Here is a 19013-nt window from a genome sequence, read left to right on the forward strand (position 1 = left end):
GCTCCATGCTTGTTTAAACTTTTATTTGGGAGGAATTTTTCTTTTAATCTTACATGTCTTTTGTATTCACCAGGTGCAATAAGTCTCCACAAATTAGTCTTAAGGCACATTAGACACAAGGTTCACAAAAGTTCCCGTGGCACCTGGCACACTTGGGGTTTGAGTCGTCCATTTCTCTGAGCCTGTTAATCCAGCACTTCCCCAAACACAGTGAAGCTCCTCAGAAATCCGCACACCTCAGTTCTCAACGCCATCTAGCCAAGCTAGAAGGCCACCTATGAGCAGTGGGGAGACAGAGATGAAAAGGCCTATTGTATAGACTCTGGCCTAAGGACTGACTCACAGGTATAGGCAGTGCCCAGGTCAGGCCTAGCTTTAAACAAGTTTGTTTTGCTTTATTATTTCTAGAGTAAAAATATCCCCCAAGCACAGAGTAAGCATAGACTTCCTATCAGTATCTGAGGCCTGAGGTCCTGTGTCAGACACTAGCTAGAAACCACAAGGCCATCATGTCCTTGGCTAGTTTCACGAAGAGAAGTATGTCGGGCTGGCTTGGAAACAACTTTTTTGTTGAAGTGGGGGAAGGGGCCTAAAACTCCAATTAAACTATAATTACATTTAATGAATACCAAATACCCAACTCGCAGAAAGTGCTGGCTCTAAGAGGGAAGGTTATTTTCTCATAGTGACTTACATGGAATGGTAATACACACCTTTTAGGGAAGAAATTTTCATTTTAAGAATGCTGAGTTCCTCTAGGTGGGTTTCTGTAGTTCATCAAGTCATTATTAGGTGGTATTTTAAGGAAGTGTAAGGACACAGCCACTCTATTTTATATTCCAGAAACTGTTTTTATATTAATCTGTATTTTAATTGGGTAACAGCTGCTGCCTACAGACTTCCCATGGTCTAAAAGGAAAATAAATTAGAAAGATTAACTACACTGTTGTTTCGCAAGGCTTTAACCCACAGCATGCCCACCCGGCTGGCACCTCCACACCCTTTCCTTGCTCGGGAGACCAAAGAACTGCCCAGCAGAGGGAGGGCCTGAGTCAAAAAGTAGAAAAGACTGGTCTCCTGCTACAGCGCGAGGGAGGTGAGGCAGCCTGCATGGGAGGGAGGTTTTGACAACAGAGCGTTCCTCTTGTTCATTCTCCTGGCACCTACTATGTGCCAAAGCAGCAGGGGTCTGCACAGGAACATAAAAGCCTTGCCATCTTGGAATTTGCCCTTGTCACCACAGTGCCCTCATATGCCCAGCCCGGGTAGCACCCAGAGCAGACAAAAAATTGTTCTGCATTTTTTGTCAGACACACAGGGACTAAGACTCGGGGAGAAACTCTCAATCTCAACTTCAGGTCCACTTTCCAGAAGATAGACTGACAACCAGGGCCTACAGCTGTTTACCATAGCCTTGTTCGTTCCCACTAAATTCTTCCAGGGTAGAGGGATGGGTTGGGTCAAGGCTGTGGTAGAAAGGCCCATAGCCACTCTCACTTCTGGAAGCCCCAGGGTCCAAGCACCAGTCTGCATCTAGTATGAGTGCCAGGCCCCTCCTCTGGTTCTACCCACAGGAGTTCAGAGAAGTTCAACACTGGAGGCTTCAGAAAGTCTTACACGTGCAGACAAAGGCACAGAGCAAGAACCGAGGCCCTGGGAAAACCAGATGTGCGTAAGAAACACACTACACCCATAGTCTAGCAGCACAGCACTTGCTTAGCACACTCAAAGCCTTGGATTTAAACTTTAGCACCACACACACACACACACACACCACACACACACAGAGTCACCAAAAAAGAAAATCAGGGGCCACACAGGTGTTCTACTAGAGGGGTAGGACTACTAGAGTGAGTAGGACTCCTCACTGCAAGCCAGGCCCACCTGTCCCCACATGGAGGTCAACTGTGCTCACCATGCTTCCTAGATGACAAACATTTCCACTGGTGGCCAGGCAGTGTGGTTCACCAATGAAGTCCTTTGAAACTAAAGTCAGCATCAGAGACAAAGGCTTCAACAATAGTTCAACTAGACACAGCCTCCTAAGGGAAGCCTCCTAGCCCTTAGGGGACTGAGAGAGTTCTTGGAGGGATAGATTCATCACCCAAAGAATGAGCCACCTCTTACTAGCTCTGCCAGGGTACACTGGATGAAGGGGGCTAAAACTGAAAAAGTTAGTCCCTGTCCTTGATAAAATTAACTGGGAAGTTCAATCTTAGGCCAACTTTAAATCTTTCCTGCTGTGGTTTTAAGTCCATCCTTACTTAGATTAGTATATGTTTGCAAAAGGGCTTTCATATCCTTACAATGAAAGGTACTAGAGCAGAGCCAAGTATTTGTTAAGCTGAGAACCAGGGCTCGCAGGCTAAAGGGGGCTCAGAGGCCTTAACCACTTAAGGTAGGAGAGGTGGGAGGAAGAATTAATGTGTGTTCTCTGGCTCCTTTCACTGAGGAATTACAGATTAACTCCCACTTCTCCAGACGGAAACCACAGGCGGGTACTTTTGACCTGACTGGTCATACTATTGGTTCCAACACCCCAACCTACACGAGGGCTTTGTCCAGGGATGAGCTGGCTTTATCTGAAACAGTAGCAACTCCAGGAGGCAGCCCAGGAAACTCAGTGCCAACAGCACGTCAGCGGCCAGGCCTTCTCCTTTCACAGTTTATCTCCAACACAATCGCATCCGACACCAAGCCGGTTTGTTGATTACATAAGCACTTGTCTTTGGTCTGCAATCTGATACCCAGACTCACTCTTTCTTCTCACACAAAAAGACCAATAAATCTCACCCTTTATAAGTACAGGTGCAAGACAAAGCCCTTTACTGGCATTTAGCAAAAAGGGTATTTCTCTCTCTCTTTTCTCATGACAACAAGAGACTGTACATGGCCAGAAACTACCACCGGCCAGCTGCTGGAGCACAAGCTCACAAGCTGGGACAGATTCCAGATGCCGCAGGAGAGGAACATCCACCCGTCTACACTAGAGCCATATTCAGGGTGTGTGTATATGGATTGAGGCGGTACCTCAGGAGGCTGAGCCCCTCCTCACTAAGCAACATGAGTATTTGTGGGGCTACAGTCCTGCTCAGGCCAAAGCTATCTCTCGGTGGCCCAGCACTGTACAAGCATGTGCTCACACATATATGCACATAACACAGGTTAGAGGTTTTGTTTGGGTGTTTTTTTTGATATAGTCCTGGACCTTTGTAATTACAGCCTTGAACTCACTAAGTTAACCCAGGCTGGCCTCCAACTCCCAGGCTCCTATCTCAGCCTCCTAGGTACAAGGATTACAGGCATGAGTGATCATGTATACCTATTTGTATGTCTGAGACAGTCTCATGTAGTCCAGGCTAGCACTGAACTCCTCATCTTCCTGTTTCTGACTAAAGAGTGCCGAGATTATAGGCACATGCCCCTGCACCTTACCATATTAGGGTTCTTAAGAACTTCTTGTGCATTTGAGAAATAAACTCTGCTAGAAAAGCTGCTTGGGTAAAATCTAGAAGTGTGAGACCACTGCTTGCACATTTATTAGAGTCTCTGGGTAGGTTAACTCTACCCACTGCTACATCAAAAGTGGCTTATTGCCAGGGCAGATGAGGCCTTACCCTGTACCCATACTTCTCTTTAAGACCTAGTTACAGCTGGTACAGGGTCAGGACAACACTGAGGTAATGTGAGGTTTTCCAGAGACTTTACTCATTCAAAAGGACAAGTCAGAGACCACCAAGATGGCTCATCCAATTTTATCACCAAGCTTAAGAACCTGAATTCAATTCCTGGGAGTCACAGTGAAAGAAAATCTGACTCCCACAAGTTGTTCTCTGCCCAATACACATCAAAGCATGTGTCCATTCCCTCCAAATACAGATGAATGGCTTTTGTTTTTTAAAAAAAGGCCAAGTTGGGGCTGGAGAGATGGCTCAGAGGTTAAGAACATTGCCTGCTCTTCCAAAGGTCCTGAGTTCAATTCCCAGCAACCACATGGTGGCTCACAACCATCTACAATGGGGTCTGATGCCCTCTTCTGGCCTGCAGGCATATACACAGACAGAATATTATATATATATATATATATATATATATATATATATATATATTTAAGGCCAAGTTGGCCAGGTGGTGGTAGCATACACCTTTAATCCCAGCACTTGGGAGGCAGAGGCTGGAGGATCTCTGCGAGTTTGAGGTCAGCCTGGTCTACAAAGCAAGTTCCAGGACAGGCTCCAAAGCCACACAGAGAAACCCTGTCTGGAAAAAAACTAATAATAACAATAATAATAAATAAAAAGGCCAAGTCAACAGCATTACAGCAACTTTAGAGGAAGCAGACATCTCCCTTGTTTTATGGAGCACACATGGTATTAAGCCTCATAATGGGACAGAAATGGATCGGCACTCTAGAAATGCATTATTGAGTAGCAAAACAGATAAATAATCAAAATACAAGCTATCAATATGATTTTGGGATAAGCACAATCCAGGCTGTGTACCAAGGAAGGACGCCACCTAAGCAGGTCTGGAGCACAAGAACAGAGTACACACTGCAACAGGTGGGGACAGAGCGGGAACTAGGAGTCTGGAGAGCACTGAGTTCTCACAACCAGATCTTTGTCTTCAAAACAGCTGTGCCCAACACCACTCCCATCACCTTCCAATCATGAATGTTCTTGGTAAAACTATCAAGAAGAAAAACAGGCTTTCCTTGTAGTCTCACAAAGTGCACCAGAAACTGCACTGGAGGATGATGCTCTCTGGCCTTCCATCCCCAGGTTCTGGAGCACCTACCCTTGTCAAAGGCCGGCACCAGCAGCATTCTGCCATTCCTGAACAGGCAGCAAACACTCCAAGATCTAGGCCTCTGGTTTACACCAGGCAGTGTAGCCTCAGAGCGCCACACCAGCCTAAATATCCCCATATCATTTGTTCCCCGAAACTAAGTTAACCAGATAGGAAGAGGGCTTGGCATGGCTTCCAGGCTGTTGGGTGGCTAGTGTAACCTTTCACTGTTGAAAGATGACTTTTCTAAAAGGAAGCAAAGGGCCAATTAGCCCCTCGCCCTAGTGGGAGAGGCAATTTCCAGGGGGAAGGGAGAAAATGAGGGAAAGCTTCAACATCATGAGCTAGAATGAAAGAAAGGCTTAGGAGACTGGACACCTGGACAGATGGCTGTATGGCATAAAAGGCCCACTTTGGCCAGATGGTAAACACTGGCTATGAGATCAGAAGCAGCTCTGGAGTATCTGGGCTAGTCAGCCTCAGGGCCCACTGAATTGCCCACTATAGCTAGCAGGCCATTCCCCAGCCTCTTCCACAAAACCAACAAAACTGTTGGGATCCCTTAAGTACTTCTTTCCCCTATTTCACTTATGCGTAGAAAGTGAAGTGCCTTTATATGAAGGCACAAAGGCTCAGTATATCTCAGCTCCAAATTAATGTTTTCCGTCACCTCTGCTCCCATGCATGCCTGACCAGTGATTCCACCACAGAATGCATGGCATGGCACATTACAGGGAAAGTAGCCACTGAAAACTTCTCATTCTTTCTGACCATTCTGGGAGTCGGCCCTCCCAGGCTCCTCTCTCTGCTGAGAACTTTTCTAAACCTCAAGTAGGCATCAAAATTTCAGCTCCATTTTTGCAGTCTGCAAAATGGGGTCTGCTAAACTTCAGACAATGTAGACTAGACAAGGGCATTTGAGCCTTGGACAACCTGTCTTCTCTGTCCTTGGTGGGAGAGTTGTGCTTTACTTTGCAGTAGGACAGAGCAACATCACCATCAGTCAGAACGACTGAGTATAACAATGTGGCTGAAATCCTCACTCTTCCCAACAGGCCCTACTGAAAATGGAACAGGAAAGAGCCTGAGTTCCATACTACTCAGAGATACACTCCAAGGTCAAGTTGCCAGGAATGTTGGGGATAAGAAGAAAGGGAAATGTTGGAAAGTCTGGGGTAAACAGTATCACTGGGGACATATACTCAAGTAGTCACAGACTAAAGAAACCATTGCTGGGTTCTTGCCTTAACCGCTGGTCTGATCTAGCTTTCCCTGAGTGGCCTGCATGAACCAACAATCCCAGAGCTCCTCTCCCAGCAGCCTTACCTCTGTACAGAAGGGGGTAAGCTGTGGGTGGACTACAGGCTGGACATACATGTGAAAGGTAGACTCGATTTCCATTGTACGGCCATTTAACTTCAGGATGGGGAACTCAATGATTTCCTAGAATACCAAAGAAACAGAAGAGAAGGTAAGTCATGCTTATGATCAACCATTTCAAATAACTATATCAGACCGAGAAAGAATAGTTCATTCTTCCTGCAGCCCACACCGAGCATTAGAAGAGGGGATGTCAACAAGCCTCCCCACAGTTTTTAGGAAGGAAGACAGTAGTATAATCTGCCTGCCAGTTTCCCTAACAGGGGCCCATCATTTGAGCCTCTACAAGAAAGAAAGGCCTTTCCTCTCTTACCCAGGCTGCTGTTCTAAAAGGTCTGGCTCTCTAGGTAAGTAAGCAGTCACCAGAACAGACACAGATTTTCTAGTATGAAGCTTAAACATTGCTGGGGTGTGTGTGAGAGGGGTGTCTTCATTAGTTTTTGAAGAACAAAAAAAAAAAAAAAAACAAAACAAGCCCCCCAAATAAAGCCAAAGAGGCTATCAGAGAGAAGGAGAAAACAGAACACAAGTGAATAGAGGCCAGTGTCTCCCACCTTTCCTTCAAGCTCTGCATACTCCCCTTCGCCTGCCCCTACCCGCCCAACCGCTTAGCAAGCCCTTCCCAGTCCGCTGGAAGGTAATGGAAGAGAAGGAGGAGGAGTGACAATTTGTTTGGTGTCTCTAAGATTAATTTGTCTCCGTTATTTAATAGAGATGCACAGCACCAAGGTCCTGGTGTGCAAACAGGCTTGCAGAACGCTGGCTGTGCAGCACGCCTCATACATCGTTTCTGGAAAGGGAGGGATGCTCCAGAGGGGGAGAGGGCAGGAGAGAGCACGCGCACCAGAAAGAAGAGGGAAACCAAGGGGAGAGAATAAAAAAATATATTGCTTTTTAATATTCAAAAACAGTTTGCAAAATTTAATCAAAGCAGAGGAAAAGCTAACATTTTTACCACTTTGACATTTTTATTAGCGCTTTCATAAATTTTTAAAACATGAATGGAATTAGTTTACAACACCCACACACAAAAAAAACTGCCCTGAAAACATCTGGAAGAGACAAATAGGAAATAATAAAAAAATAAATAAAAGCAAAACCTTCCAAGTAAAATTAGCATGTGAAAAAAGCCTTCACTGCAGAGACAAGAAAGTAGTTTTGCCCATACAAAGGCCCCAACCATCAGCTCCAGGGGCAGACGTACCCCAGAACCCTCGTTCCAGAGAACATCCTTCCGGCATCATCAAAACCAAGGCAAACTAGTTCTCTGCAGAGACTGCCTAGAGACACAATACAGAACTCACCACTGCTGAGTACTGACCCCACTCAGTGAATCAGTGGGTGGGAAAACAGAAAGTTGTCAATTGCCTGCACATCCCAAAAAATACAACTACCACCCTTGAGAAATAGATTCACTAATATTATGGTCTTCTGTGTAACCCGGGCTATCCTGGAACTCACTCTGTAGACCAGGCTGGCCTCGAACTCAGACATCTTGCTGGGATAAAAGGTGTATGCCAGCAATTCCTGGCTGGACTTATTTTATTTTCAAACTCAAAATGTAACAGTAAGGCTGAAAAACAAATCAAGGCAGTTAGATTTCATAGCAGAGAAATTTAAAGGTCCTGACTGCCTAGTTCCTCTAGGTCAGTGGTCCTCAACTTGCCTAATGCTGTGACCCTTTAATACAGTTCTTCATGCTGTGGTGATCGCCAACCACAAAATTATTTACATTCTACTTCATAACTGTAATTTTGCTACTGTTACAAATCATAATGTAAATATCTGTGTTTTCCAATGGTCTTAGGCTACCTCTATGAAAGAGTCGATAGACCCCCTGAGGGGTCATGACCCAAAGGTTGTAAACCATTGCCCTAGGCTGATGCCCAAAGATGGGGAAGCTGAAGGGAGCTTGCCTAGTCCCCTGGGCTGAGTCCCAGAGATGAAGAAACCGAAGGGAACTTATGACCAAGACACGAGAAGAGCTTAATGGATGCAAGGCAAGGGCAAAAAGGCCTGGACTGCTGCCTAGGACAGATGAGAGACACTTCTCCCAGTGGAGTGAAGGGTCATTCTCCAACTGGCTAGGCCTTTGTTCCCACAAAGGACCACAAAGCAGGCAAAGCAGAGGGGAGCTTTGCCCCAGAAACTAAGTTGAGTACATACACCATACATACTGCTGTTCCTAAAAATTCACATATCCACAATTCCCAAGAGTCAGCCCTGAGCTGTGGCTCATGAGTCAGGCCCTCTGTGACCCCTGAATTTGTAGTAAATCCTCCTTCTCCTGCTAAGTAGGAGAAATACTCCCCCAATAGAAAGAGCTCCACAGCCTGGTGAGTTTGGCTGGCCTGGTATCTTACAAAACAGAGAGAGTCGGCCCCTCACTAACAATGTTAGCTAGGCCCGCAATGAGATTTAACCTGTGACACAACTGTACTTTTCATTTAAACTTTCATTTGGAAAGAAACAGTGTTTGGAGACCTGCAGTTTGTCCTGCTTAATAAAGACAAGTGTTGGGACCTTTAAGGATGCCATTCATCTTTGGCTTTTATTAAATTCAATTTTCTTAAGCCTGTGATACATTATGAAATTAGGAGTTGACATTCCTCTGGAAACAAAAATATCTATCAAACATAAATGGGGGGGGGAACCTCTATTACCAAGAATGTATGAGTTAAAGTTGATCTCTTTCCACTTTTTTACAAGCACACGGTTTGTTTTAGATATCTGAAATGCTATTACAGATCTGGAATTTCATTAGTATTATAAAACAGAATGTGCTTCAGCTCTTGCTCTGACCAGAACTGAATAAGCTTTCTCAGCAGGCTCTGCAGCTCAGCATTCAAACTGTCCTGCTGCCAGTTCCTTCACTCACAGGGACATGGAGCTAGAGACCAAATTCAGTGACACCCTCCTGAGACCTGTCTCAGCTCCATGGGGGAAAAGAAAAGAAAGAAAGAAAATGTCTCAGACACTCAGGACACAGAGTGTCGGTTCATCAGCCAGGCTTATTCCTCAAAAATCAAGGGGGATTCACGAGAGAGATACACAACATGGCTCCTCTGGAGTCTTTCCTCAGCAGCATCAGGAGCTGTAACCACATGACTGCACATGACCTATTTTGAATCACTGAAATGCAAAGAGGAGCTTGTGACAGAAGACTCTTTCAAAATCTTTTTAAAAGTTTTAAATGGAGCTAGAGAGATGACTCAGTTGTTAAAAGCATATGCTGCTCTTGCAAAAAACCCGAGTTTAGCTCCCAGCACCAATGTCAGGTGGCTCACATCCACCTATAACTAACTTCCAGGGGACCCAAAGCCTCTAACCTATCAGGGAGCCTGTACTTACATGTATACACCCAGACATACTCGCACATAATTACAAATAAAATTTACAAAAGAAGACACTCTGAGGGATCAGATAAGGAAGATGTCACTAGATACTTCCCTCCTTCCCATACTATTCAGCAAGCCCACGCCCCACAGCACCAGTCCATACAGCACAGTCATGGAGAGGAGCCCTATGCAGCACAATGGCACAGCTACGAATCAGGTGTGCCTAAGCCATGCAAATATTTCCTTGACTGTTAATGCACAAAGACAGCACTCCAGTACTATAAGCAGATGGTATCAACTCCAGCCCAAGGGTCTGTGAAGACGTGCCTAGGTGCTAGCGTCTACTCTAGCTGCTCTCAGATCATAACAACATCATCCCTGCCCCTCGTCCTTTCCTTTTGCCCAATTTCATTATTCTACCAGAAAGAAGAGAGTTGTTTGTTTTATCTTTCTTTCAGGGACAGATGAGAGCTTCTGTCCTAGAGGAAGGAAGACCCAGTCTGTATTTATAAGCCCTCCTTCTGGCTCTTAAGAATAACCCAATAATTCCTTTGTTTTCCTATGCCACTCACATTCAATTAATCTTCTAGGGGGGCTACTGTGTTAGACAAAGTGGGACTTAAGAGATAAGTAATTTGTACCTTGGAGAAGTGCTTGAACTAGTTAGTAAGTAGAAACAAATGACACCTGAGCAAACAATGGACAGTGGAGGGACATTATCAAGTGTTAGACTTTTGTCCTTTCCATTCATTTTCTTATTTTATGCTTACTAATCCTGGAAGATAGGTCCTGTCATCAATACCATCATCAGATCATAAGTCAATATTGCTAGGCACCTACTATTTATTTAGCCAGCAGAGCCCAAGCACAGGCACAGCAGTGAAATGTGGACCTCTCCCTAGCATGCTCAAGACTGGGGAAAGGAACAAAGGAGATGAGATGGTCTCCAATACCCTCTGCCATGTAGAGAATGGAACCATCCTGTTCCCTCCACTTCTTGTTTCCTCTATGGAAGAGTCTCTGCTAAGTGCTAGCAGAAATGATCTCAAGCCTCTAAACAACTTATTAGGTAGAAATCATTACTGTTGCTATTTCACAATAAATTAAGGTCCAAAGATATTATGGTCACTAGCAACCAAAAGGGAGGGGGACTGGCTGTTCTGTAGGGACTCAGTATACTCTCCCCTCAATGTCCCAAAAGCAGCATGTGTGGGTGCCCAGGCAGAAGTCCTAGAGAAACATTCCTAAAGCGCCTCTTCCATGCTGTAGCCAAGATGGCACAAGGCTGAGTTCAGGAAGGCAAGGAACCTGAGCCTTCAGTCAGCATCTCTGGCACCTGGTTCTGGTCCTGGCACTTGGTCCTCCCTTTCTCAACATTATCTGTGTGCAGACAGGAAGGGGCTAACAAGTATGAGACAGAGCTAGTATCTGCCAAGCAGGAAACACTCTGCTTTCTGGGATTTCCCACAGTTCCTGGGAAGTGATCTGCCTAAAACGACAATGGAGGTAGTGGAGTCAGGTTCAAGCCCAGACACAGCACTCCAAAGCAGTGTCTACTGGCTTTATCCATTCTTACATCTCTAAACAGTTTCCGTCCTCAACTGATACCAACCATTTAACCCCAGATTTACCCAAACTGTCTAGTTTGCCTGGGACCAGTGATTTCTAGAACATGGGACTGTCAGTGCCACAACTGAGCAGGTAGTTACCCTACACCACTCACAAAGTGCCTACTCCATCCTGCTGTCTGAGGGCAGAGTGAAATAATCCAGCTGACCTGCTGATGGTGGCTGGAAACTGGCCACAGCTGACACCTAAGGACAAAACCCTCAGAATCTGGATTGTTCAAAGGACCAAAGTTTCTAAAGCGGCTGCATTTATTTACTCTCTCTCTCAGAAAAACACTAGCTGAAATTTTTCCCCTGAAGGGAGAGAAAACAAAAAGGAAGCACCAAGCAAATGTTCATTGCTTTTACCTATATAAGTGAGCTGGAACGCAGGTTTTGAGACCACTTGATTTAAAACTGATCAACTATGAACCCCAGTGTGTCCCTTAATAAACTGAAGATAAAACTGCACTGTGTCTCAAGTGAAAAGTTCATGCCCACTATTGAAGATTACGGGAAAGACACTTGCAGGTTTAGTTTTTAGGGTATGAAAACTTCCTTCAACTAAATTATCCATAGAGATTAGGTTACACAGGAAGACAGTAAGGCAACAACAAAAGACATTAAGCAGAAAGGGCTCAGCTGACTGCTGGAATTGGTGGCAAGGGTTAATACAGTAGTAGTCCAGCCCGTTTTCCCAAAGCACAAATTCTTCTCTGCCTGAGCTGATGTTTCTACGGTCCCATCTGAAATAAGGGACTGAAAAGATCATTTTCATGCCTTGCCCAAATTAATCTAAGAAGAACAAACAGGCATTTCCTCAATTTAGTGATAGTAAAAGTAATCTATCCCTTCCTTCTATCCCTTTACTGATAAAACCCAAAGGCGATCTAACCATGAACAGTAAACATGGGGCTTAGCCAAATGCTTCAGTCTGAATGAAGTCTGATATAAAGGTAACCAACCCTTTCTCAAGAGAGAGAGAAAAAAAAAAGAAAGAGCCTCCTGGTCATTGGGAAGAAGGCTGGGAGAAGCGAGGGCTACACTGGGCATGATTTGCTTAACAGTTGGGGGGGGGCATTTATGCACAAGGAGCTTATTTCTTAAACAAACACTCGTGGTTTTGATTTACACCACAGCCTGCTCCTAAATAATTTATGGCGGGTTAAATTTATTGCCGAGCCCTGGCTGGCTGCAAATTCGAATTGCCAAATAATTAGATTTTAGGGCAAAGCTTATAAATTACCCGTCGATTTGTCCGGACTTGTTTGTCAGTTGCTTTGTGCTCCGGGTCATCTTTGGCATTTGGCTGTTTGGGTTTTAATTGCTGATTTACACTTTGACAGATGAGAGCTGATGCTTGGAGTTTCAGGACAAGGAAGGAGAAAAACTCAGAGCTTTAAAAGGCTGATTTTCACCTCCATGCCCCCTCTACCCATCTTCATAGAGCCCCCAGAGCCATTAAAATGTAGAAACAAGGCTGAAAGTAGAAACTACTATTCTTTAAGGAGTGGGAAAACAGAGTGAGTTATAATTTACCTTTACTAAAATCTTAAATTAAAAAAACAAAAACGAACCCACAGTATCAGTAAGTAAAGGAGATCAAAGGTTGTAAAAAACATATCCTCATCCTGGAGTACACACACCTGTATCTCTCTACACACGCACACAACTTGGAAACAGCCTCAGTTTGAATATTTTATATACTCTGAGTAACTTCAAGTATTAGGGCCTTGTGAAGTTAACAGTTAGGACAGCAAACAACACAAACACTTCTTTGAAGCCACATACATACATACATACGTCTGTTGTGTAATTAATAAAAACCAATCTCAGGTTATGTAAAAAAGGGGTTCCTTTAAGGTAGTTTTAAGTTTGTCATGCAAATAGCCAATCTCCAGTTACCATTTCAGTGTGGGTGTGTGCACGTGGGAAGATCTCTCTAGGTAGAGGCCTGCCTCTATCCACCACTTGAATAGAAGGCCTGAAGACTCTCCATGAACCAGAGAAGTAAGGCTGGCCTCCCAGTCACCTGCTATACTCCTATACAGACACTAGAACTGATTCTACTAAGTGCTGACCTATACAGTCATTACATCATAAGCACTGTCAGGAGCACTCCCATGTATGTTTAGTTCATTGTATCCTCCCACAAGTCCTATAAACCCAGAGCTATTACTAATTGCACTTGTTCAATAAACAACTGAAGTACAAGGGGTGAGAGTCACTTAGCCCAGGTCATGCTGTTCACTGGTGGTGGAAACAAAACTCAAGCCTGAATGTCTAGTTCTGAAGCCCATGCTCTCTGCCACTACGCTATCATGCCCCTGGTCAGAACAGCCTCTACCTCAGCTCTCTTCATTCTAGAGGCCCAGAGTCCTCACTTTGGGACTTGAACACATGCAGCCAAATCCTGTTCAGTTAGTCTGATAAATGGGGGCGGGGTCATGTAACTTGCAAGACATATTAGAGTTTGGTTGCATAAAGACCACTTTTTCCAATCAATCATAAATTTCCCTAAAGACTCACGAGCTGGGGGTGAAGAAAGGAAGGGCAACAGGCAACTGAGGCAGAACCAGGCCCACTTAGGTAACTTGGCTCAGTAATTCTGTCCACAGCCCCAGGCACCAGTAATGTCTGCCCAGATGACTTCATATTCTAAGGAGTAGCTCATGGGGTCCCTGCTCTCTGCCCACATGTGACAGGGTGCAGTTGTACTAGCACAACATACCTAAAAACTTAGACAACTAGCAAGCAAAACGTAGGCTGACATATTGCCCATCATGCCCTGAATCCTTTCTCCCTGGATAGGTGATGAAGTTACATCTCCCTAAGATAACAGCAATTATTCCCTAGTACCCCAGACAACATCCATCACTTGGGAACTTGTTAAAAATGCAAATTTCTGGGTTAGCAATGTAGCTTGGTGGTGGAGCACTCATCTAGCTGAGGCCCTGTATTCAAGCCCCAGCACTGAAAAACTGACTTCACAGTGCCTTGCAGAGTCAGTTTCATTACCCAACAGCAGTATGCTGTTCTCCCTCTTGCTTTGCTCTCCATCTTGTTTTGTTAGAGTTGTGGTTTTTTTCTGTTATTTCTTCAAGGGAAACAAAATGATTCAGAGTAGTGGTTCTCAACCTTCCCAATGGAAGGATTATTATATTAAAGGATTCCCTGGGATCCTTTAATATAATACTTCATGTTGTGGTGACTCCCTGCCCCCAGGCACAAAATTATTTTCATTGCTGTTTCATAACTGTAATTTTGCTGCTGCTATGAACTGTAATGTAAATACCTGTGTTTTCTGATGGTCTCAGGTGATCCTTGTAAAAGGGTCATTTGACACGTACCCCCACCAAAATGGTTGTGACCCACAGGTTCAGAACCACCAATTTAGAAGAGCAAAGCAAATTTCTAGCTTTCACCATATATTTGCTGAACCAAAGCTCTGATGACAAGGCGAGCAATCCTGGCTTTAAGCAGTCACCCAACTGATTCTGACCCTCATTGAAGTTTGAAAATCTTTAGCCCCCACTAATGTGGTCTTCTTGGACGGAACTGTCTGAAGATCTGTCAAAATGCAGACTACTTAGCTCTGGTGTGGCCTGACACACCATTTCCAACAAGCTCACAGGTGATGGCGATGCTACTGGTTCTCAGATCACGAACTACACTACTTTCCCAGGGAAAGACTTTGCCCGAATGACCCTTGCCTGCCACTACACTATCAATCCCTTTCAGTTGACCAGTTGCCCTTTCAATGCTGCTGGTGCTCGGTGAATATCCCTGGGAATAAACAAAACTTGTCCCTGAACTAAGAAGGGATGAGCTCGAGTCAGAGCTCTAAGTGTTACAATGATTTTGGGGAGCAGGATTCCCAACGTTCTTGCCAGTTATCATCACTAGCTACCTTTTCTAGTTCACTGACAAACAGTACCTCAAATATATCTCAGAGGGACAGCTATCTACCTTACTTCAGAGGAACTTATCTGTAGTTGCTGTCCCTGCATGTTCTCCATGGTGTGGATTTTTAACTCAATTATGACACCTAAGATTAAATACTCTGTTTCTTACCAAATCACTTAGTTCCCAGGAAACTAGATTTCAATGGAGCTGGGAGCTATGAAAGAGCGTGGTTCTTAGGCTTGTGTCTTAGCCAGCACATGTAAAGGCTGTAACATGTAACTTCTCTCGGTTTCTACCATCACCACCTTAACCCAGCCCACTGACACCCCTCTGAAGTAATGTACGTAACAGTTTCTCCACATCTACTTTTAGACCCTTGGTCATCTTTCTTTTGTTCCCAAGGACTGGAGTTGTTCACTCTGTTTTGTCCTTTCATTCCACAATGCATTAAACTTCAATTCTGATTTACAAACTTTGCTGTCAACTTCCCCATGCACACTGCACTATGAACTTTTTGTTTTTATTTTATTTCATTTTTTTGAGATAGGGTTTCACTGTGTAGCTATTGCTGTCCTGGAAGCTCTAGACCAGCTGGCCTTGAACTCACAAAGATCTGCCTGCCTCTGCCTCTTGAGTGCTGGGATTAAAATTTTATGCTACAATGTTTAGCTTGTACTATGGACTCTTTACCTGTAGCAATATGGGCATTTCCAAATAAAAGTCTCTGCTATAACTTAGCCCTCAGATGAGCGCTTGGGTGGAACAGTTCCCCAGGACTAGACACTAACCCACAGCCCTCAGAAGAAAAGCAGAGCCATCCAATGTAATGGTGCTGCTGTTCTGCTAGTCAAAATATGCACGCCTCCCACTGACCAACTCTATCACCTGGGAACAGGACACATAGCAGACTATTTCAAGGAACCTCAAGATTCCCTGAAGTTTGTCTCTCCCTCCAGAGACTTTTTTCTATTTTCTTAGTGCCTGGTTGCCATTTTGCTGTAGGCTGACAGGCTTGGGGGAGGGGAAGCACTAATGTCAATCTAGGAATACTCTCATCATAGCTTTTAGGCTATGGCTCAATTTTTACAGCTGAAGTTCAGAACTCATCACATAAATGTAATGCTGTGGGGGGCTTTTTAGTACTGTGAACACCCAGGATAAGAGGATAAAAAATAATCATCCCAATGGCATCTTAATCAAAGTGATGCAGAATCCTTTTTCCCAACAAGACACAGTAATGGAGAAAGCATCTCCTAGTATCAGTTTCCTCATGTCAAACCACTGAGATGAGTCTGAAGAAGAAATGTAATCAATACAGGGGAGAAGAAAAACAGGACAGGACAGAGCAAGGGGATGAGAAGCCTGTGCACTCACTCTCAACATTCCCCTAGCTGACACTCTCGACCCCTGCTTTCTCTGCCTGCCTGCCAGTCTTCTAGTTACCCTGGCTTCCTGGCCTCTTCATTATATTCTTTTACAATTCTCTCAATGTTAACCGATTAACCATTTTTCTGTTAGTTTATTAATTTCTGAAGTGCCTAAACCTCCCTGGTCCGTTTAAGGTATGTCCTAGCAGATCCAAATCCAAATCCCCAGAACTTGAGGTGAAAAGATGTCCTGTCAGTCTCCAGACACTGCCTCCCCCCCCCAGCAGGTTTAGCATTCCACCCAATTGCCACCTTCAGTGACAGCTGACATACCAGCTCAGCCTCCCCGACAGTGCCTCAGAGCCTCAGCCTGAGCTCCCACCACCTCACCACCATTCCCTGCTGACTTAGTTGATTTCGTCACATTCAACAGAAACTCTTATTTTCCCACTTTGACCCTCAGTTTTTGTGCCCAGACCTTACTGGTTCCTATTCCTAAACCGCTTCCACACTTCACGCTCTCACAGGCATCCCAACAGGACCTTCTAACTTGAACGTGAGAAGTAATATGTCACTGATACAAACAACCCGATTAACTCACATAGTGAACTAGTCACTGGACTTGGCACCTCTTTTCACACATTTTTAACACTCTGGCAAATTAGCCCAAAACCCAGACCCCAGCCCGACCCAGAACTAAGTCAGTCTACCCAATTTCCCTCTGTTAAACCCATCAGGGTTTTTTGTTTTGTTTTGTTTTAAATCCCTGTTATAACAGTTGTGAGGGCTCAGGCCTCCATATGTCTCTGGTCTCCTAAATTTCTCAGAACATGAAGCCTGTTTGCCCCTTCTGCACATTATGAGTATGCAGATGGCTCCATCCGTTGTCCCCCACGACACCATGCTTTCCTGGAATGACAGCGCAGTGCCTGTTGGTGGTCACACATACACGCACTCTCTAGACTCTGAGCTCCTTGAGGGTAGGCTCTAGGTCTCATTCCAGCAGTTGCTACCCAAAGAGGAAAAAGAGGCTTTTTCATTGCCTCCAATGAGGTTAAAATGAGCTCCTCCCCATTCCTTTGCAGACTTAGTTGGATCTGTCACATCCAACAAAAACTCTAAAAGGCAGCTCAGTGTCACTGTTATTTACCGACCCTGATTTCATTCACCATGTATGAATGCTCCTATTCTTTGGAGCTCTTTCCTACCACCAAACTTAGCCCAGTGCCTGACAAACCTGCATTCCAACAGCTGTCTCAGCCCTGGGGAGACCACCAGGATAATAAGAGGCTAGGGGGGATGTTTCCTGATTTGCACTAAATTATGTGGTGATTTTGTTACCAATGACCCAGTGCTCTCCAAGGAAAATTCCTGGCTCCACCCCCAGGCAACTCCACAGCCTAACTACACATCATGGCAGCTTAAAGGTATAAACCCTGGGGAAGGTAGAGAAGCAATCTGAATAGAGCAAATAAACCCACTTCGATCTTGTCCCTGCTGTGCCAAACACACACGGCAGCACCACCATGCATCAGTGCTTCATTCCTGAAATGTATATTTTCCTTCTGCATTGCTATGTCTGCTCTAACTAAAAAAGGGCCTCTTGGTTTTCACATGGAGTTACAGACACAGTGAAGGTTGTTCCTATTCAGGAAACACTAGTAGAGGAGCCACGGGGAGTCAGGATGAGGCCCATCCCTATAGGGAACCACAAGGAAACAACAGCCTAACCAGGGTGGGGTGTGTGTGTGTGTCACTTTTATGGAAGCAGCGACAAAAGGACAAAAGGGTCTAGTGGACCACCCATTCTTCCTACAATTACTGGCCACCAATAGTGGAATTCACTCATAGTGACCCTGGAAGAGGAGATGTGTTAAAGCAGATATAACTGAAAAGAAATGCAATAATTGGTCTGATGGGCAAGAAAAAAAATTATTCTAGGAGTCAGAAGCCTGCGCAAGAACACTTACAGCTCACATGGTCATCATAACTCAGCCCCCTCAAGCATTTTGTGCTCTGCTTATGGTGTTAACTTTAATGTCTTAACATATAACACCATCCACACTCACAAAATACGACACACGCCAGAGGAGGCTGAGTTACAGTTGCTGGGGGAAGCATAACTTTGAATTTCCTGATTTTGGTGCATTTAATCTCAACCATAATGTTACATTAACGTCGGTTTTGCATTTCATTTCCCAGTTTAGAATAGCATCAGCATCTTCGTCTGTTTGTACAGGAAAAAAAGGGGGGGGGGCAGGCTGACTAAAGTGAAGACAGAGGGAACAAAACCTAACAAGTGAGCTCGCTAAAAAGTGGGGCCTAGTCCCTCCCACTTGGAGAAGCTGTAAACAGGGCAAACTAATGGGAAGTGGGGAAGAGAGGGGATCTTTTTCTATAGGGTACTTTCCTTTGATCACTTAGAGACTGTAGGAATCAAAAACAGAAAACAAGAAGGCAGTTACGTAGCAAAGAGCAATACTTAGGGTGCAGGGAGCAGGGGATCTTTTAGCCCTGAAGGGAGGAGAGAGGGAATCAATACAGTTTAATTTATAATTCCTTAACTAAATTCCTTCTCCAAAACATCTTTCACAAAAAAAAGGGGGTGCCAGTTCTAGGTCACGCTG

General features: G+C 44.6%; 1 protein-coding gene across 9 annotated transcripts in view; it reads right to left on the reverse strand.

The window, feature by feature from the left end:
• The window catches only part of Eri3 (ERI1 exoribonuclease family member 3), a 132203-nt gene that overhangs the window by 94165 nt on the left and 19025 nt on the right, over positions 1-19013 (reverse strand). For all 9 annotated transcript variants that reach the window (XM_048450539.3, XM_048450540.3, XM_085698779.2 and 6 more), the window contains one exon: positions 6115-6231. In XM_048450539.3, the coding sequence (XP_048306496.1) occupies positions 6115-6231 (117 nt within the window). The remainder of the gene's footprint in view (positions 1-6114; positions 6232-19013) is intronic.

This window comes from Myodes glareolus, chromosome 3, assembly GCF_982192425.1.
Source record: "Myodes glareolus chromosome 3, mMyoGla1.1, whole genome shotgun sequence".
Taxonomy (NCBI): domain Eukaryota; kingdom Metazoa; phylum Chordata; class Mammalia; order Rodentia; family Cricetidae; genus Myodes; species Myodes glareolus.